The sequence below is a fragment of the Dendroctonus ponderosae genome, unplaced genomic scaffold (assembly GCF_020466585.1).
Source record: "Dendroctonus ponderosae isolate FM_Combo_2020 unplaced genomic scaffold, Dpon_F_20191213v2 Dpon_F_20191213_1, whole genome shotgun sequence".
Lineage (NCBI taxonomy): Eukaryota > Metazoa > Arthropoda > Insecta > Coleoptera > Curculionidae > Dendroctonus > Dendroctonus ponderosae.
In genome coordinates this window covers 7,427,202-7,430,839 of record NW_026017110.1, presented here as the reverse complement: position 1 = coordinate 7,430,839, position 3,638 = coordinate 7,427,202, and the positions used below count along the sequence as shown (strand labels likewise).

At 37.2% G+C, this 3,638-nt stretch overlaps 1 protein-coding gene across 1 annotated transcript in view; it reads right to left on the bottom strand.

Moving 5' to 3' along the window:
• The window catches only part of LOC109542768 (nose resistant to fluoxetine protein 6), a 10,992-nt gene extending 8,920 nt beyond the window's left edge, over window positions 1-2,072 (bottom strand). Inside the window, exons 1-3 of the mRNA XM_048670449.1 lie at window positions 1,610-2,072; window positions 1,201-1,470; window positions 521-720 (exon numbers count right to left, since the gene is read on the bottom strand). Of these exons, the coding sequence (XP_048526406.1) occupies window positions 521-720; window positions 1,201-1,470; window positions 1,610-1,898 (759 nt within the window). The 5' untranslated portion in view covers window positions 1,899-2,072. The remainder of the gene's footprint in view (window positions 1-520; window positions 721-1,200; window positions 1,471-1,609) is intronic.
• Window positions 2,073-3,638: the final 1,566 nt, after the last annotated feature.

The following is a 3,638-nucleotide window of genomic DNA, read 5'->3' as shown; positions in this document are numbered from 1 at the left end:
AACTTTTTTTTTCAGAGACAAACGATTGGAAATTCCAACTTTTTTGTATTCAAGTTTCATTAGCATTTACTTGCACTCTAGAAATTGAGTGAAGAAACTGAGTGAAAAAAAATGAGAAAAGCAGTGGTTTTACAGCCTACAACATTAGCTGTTTTGCCTGCATGAGTGCCGTGCATCCGCAGAGGCTTTCTCGAAATTCGTCACTCGACTGAATACTAAAGCTGCCGGAAAAAATATTCGGAAAAAACGGATCTACTTCTCAACACATAGAAAAGTCCTTCAAAGCAATAAAACCACTTCAAAAACTATGGTTTACAACACATGATTATAAGTTCTAAACTGTCAAAGCTCTTAATGTATTCGTGACTGAAAAAAGTAGCCTTCCTAACTAATTCTAAGTCTTCAAAAAAGTTACCAACCCAGCGCATTTTCTTGTACGATCTGAGCCGGCAATAACATCAGGCAATCGGCATAGAAATGACTAAAAACACCTTAAACCATAGCCACTATCACTGCATACCTTTTCTGAGATTTTCTTCTTAAAATCCAAAATAATCTTCACCAGTTTTTCGTTGGGATAAATAAAAAGCATGCAGTGTCGGCCCTTGATTGGGCCGAATGATGTTTCCTCATTGATATCCAGACATTGCTGCCATGCTCCCAATTCTGCGAGATTTCCAGCCAAAATTCCTGGCATTAGTTTTGACGAGGCATCAAACACTAATGCGAAGCGAGAAAAAGTAAATTTTAACAGATTTTCAACCCTTAAACTGGAGCCGTTTCTTCACGTTGTCATTGAGGATTCCGGCCATTAACTCGGAATATTGGAAACGATTTAGAATGCAAATAGGATTTAAATTCGCTATTGGTAGTTGGAAAATATTTAGTCATTGAATTGGTTATTGATTCGAACGAAAATTGGTGCCTAAATAATCTTTAACAGCAATGTTTGCTTAACAGAGTGTTTAGCAGAGAAGCATGGAAAGTTGCTAACTTTGACGGCGTCGTAAAACACGGACACTGGAAGCATAAAGTCGTAACATTAGAATAACTTCCAACATCAATTTTCTTGGGAGTTGAAATGTTCTCTTAAAAACACGCGCGACAATGGGTATTACTCGGAAGGTTTTTTCAACTGCCCTTTATATTCCTGGTTTAATTAACATTTTGGAGGAAAATTTTGTGAATTTGCTTGCTTACTTTTCAAAGCCCAAGGCTCCATGGCTCTCAAGCCCAACTTGAACTCATTCACATGGTCCCTGCAAAGTGAGTTGTTCACATCGCTTAAACCGTACGTATTTAAAATTTGATTCATAATAAGGCCTTGCTTCATGTTCAGTTTGATGGGATTGCGAACTTTCGTTGCAGTTATGTTTGGCTCATTTGGCGATGACCTGATTTCTCTAGCGATCTCTTTATTAGATTTCTCCGCAATAATTTGCCTGATTAGATAGGGCGATGTTGTTTGATCTGCAAGAAATTGCAAAGTTCTGTATTATTAATCTTCTTTCTTGATAGAGATTGAAGCGCGATCGGAGTGGTCCTAATGAGTGGAGGAGAATTCCTGCAAAGCCTGCCACAACTAATTTCCAAGTCTTTGAAAACTTACCAGTTTTAAACTTATTCTTCTCGGATTTAATCCTTTTAGCAACGGGAGTAGCTTTTTGTTCGGGCATTTTTCCGTCATTTACGGTGGCTCCAGTGAAATTTATCTTCGAAAGTCGATTTTTTGATTTGGCTTTCTGGAAGATTAAATTTTCGTTTGCGTCGGTTATTACGACATTTTTGTTCGGCTGGCTAAAATTAAAGTTAACTGATGGATATTCGACGAACGTTGCAACGTTCCAGACTGAAAGGAAAAGGAGAATAATTGCAAATAGATATTTTATGCCCAGCATTTCGTGGTCTGTAGGCTAATCTCTTGGGTCGATGAGTTTATATACTAGAATGTTACCACTCTAATATGCAAAAATGTATGTTATTGCCGTATAACCACTACATGCTGTATTTTCGCCATTTTAGCGGTTGTCAGAGACACAAATTGCCTCTGTCATCATTCAACACGCTTAAACATGGTCCGCATTATCTTGTCAGCTAAGTTTCTGAACTCTACAAGCAATAATTACATGTCATTTATGTCAGGTCCATAGCAGGTTTATTGTCCTGTTCATTTTGCACTAAATTACAGCTTTTCGGTTACGATTTTATGGTAAGCGAGTCATTTGTATCAACGTTGTCGCCAAAACTGCGAAATCGTTGATGAGGAACCGTTCAAAGGCGACCTGCCAGAGGTTTTGAAGATTCAAGAAACGATCAGAAGAAACCGCACTTGCCGCTTTTTCCTGCTAAATTTCAAGTTTTCCATGAACAGGGAGTTTGATTATTATTTGAGCATGATTTCAACGAACATTATTTGATCTGAATTTGGCTGTCGCTCCAACTATGTCTGCACGTAAAAACGCAAAAGCTCATATCACTGGAACAGTTTGAGTTACGAAGGCTATTTTTAAACCTTGGCATATAGATTAAGTTACACATTTACCCACTATAGCACAAAGTGTGCAAATGTTTGAGGTTTTTACAGGAAAAGCCAAATTTGAACGTGCTTTTTAGTTATGCTAGGTTGTTTTGGCAAAACTGCTTCATCAGTTCAGACAGTATTTTTGCTAATAACTCCGGGACGAATAAAGGAGGCGCGAAATTTTCTGCGCCACTGGATAGAGAATTAAATTATGCATTTACCAGTTGAAACATCAGTGGCGAAGTATTTCCAGATTTTACACAAGAAGCACAATTTTAACGCGATTTTTTAATTTAACGCTATTAAGTTTTCCCTCGGTTTTATGCTGTGAGCAAAAGAAAGCATTTACAAATCTTAATCTGCAATTTCAGAGGATTATTCTCAACATATTTAGCATCTAAAGTGGAAATGTTCGTGAAAATCAAGCAAAAGATTAATCGGAAAAATCTTGTCAAAATCACGCTATGTATTCCGTCGCTCTTGCTAATGCCACCAAAGAAGCCTTGATAACTAATACTTGGCTGGAATGTGGTCATTCATTTAGCCAACCTTTGGACAGAATATCAGTCTGCAGGCGCTCAAAATTTCGTGAAAATTCGAGAAAAAACTGATCTGCGAGCTAATATTGTAATTATTCTGGCGCTGTTATTTGCTCGAGCAACTAGAAAAATTCCCAAATCATTACCTGAACCGAATCTGGATCTGCCATTTAGGGATTGTTTTAACAACATGTCAATCTATAAAACTCTAAAGTTTTACCAAAATCTACGAAAAGACTCAGATGCGACCAGGTGTCGAAATCAAGTTAGATTTTCCGCAGCTCACAATGATCCGAGCAAAGAAGCATGGATAAATTGAATGTGTCTTCCTTTACACAAAATATCAAGCCACAATTGCTTAAAATTGAATAAATATTGTATAAAACTGCTTTGATTGCCAGCATTTAATTTAGTAAAAATGTGGAAATCGTCGGATTTGTTTATCTTCCAAACGGGTTGGAACGCGAAACTGTTTTTGAATATGTATTGCTGTGTGAAAAGGCATTTTCTACAAATTAGTCAACAGGAAGAAAACGATTTGCTCGACTCATGATTTAAAATGCAATTTCAATGTGTGA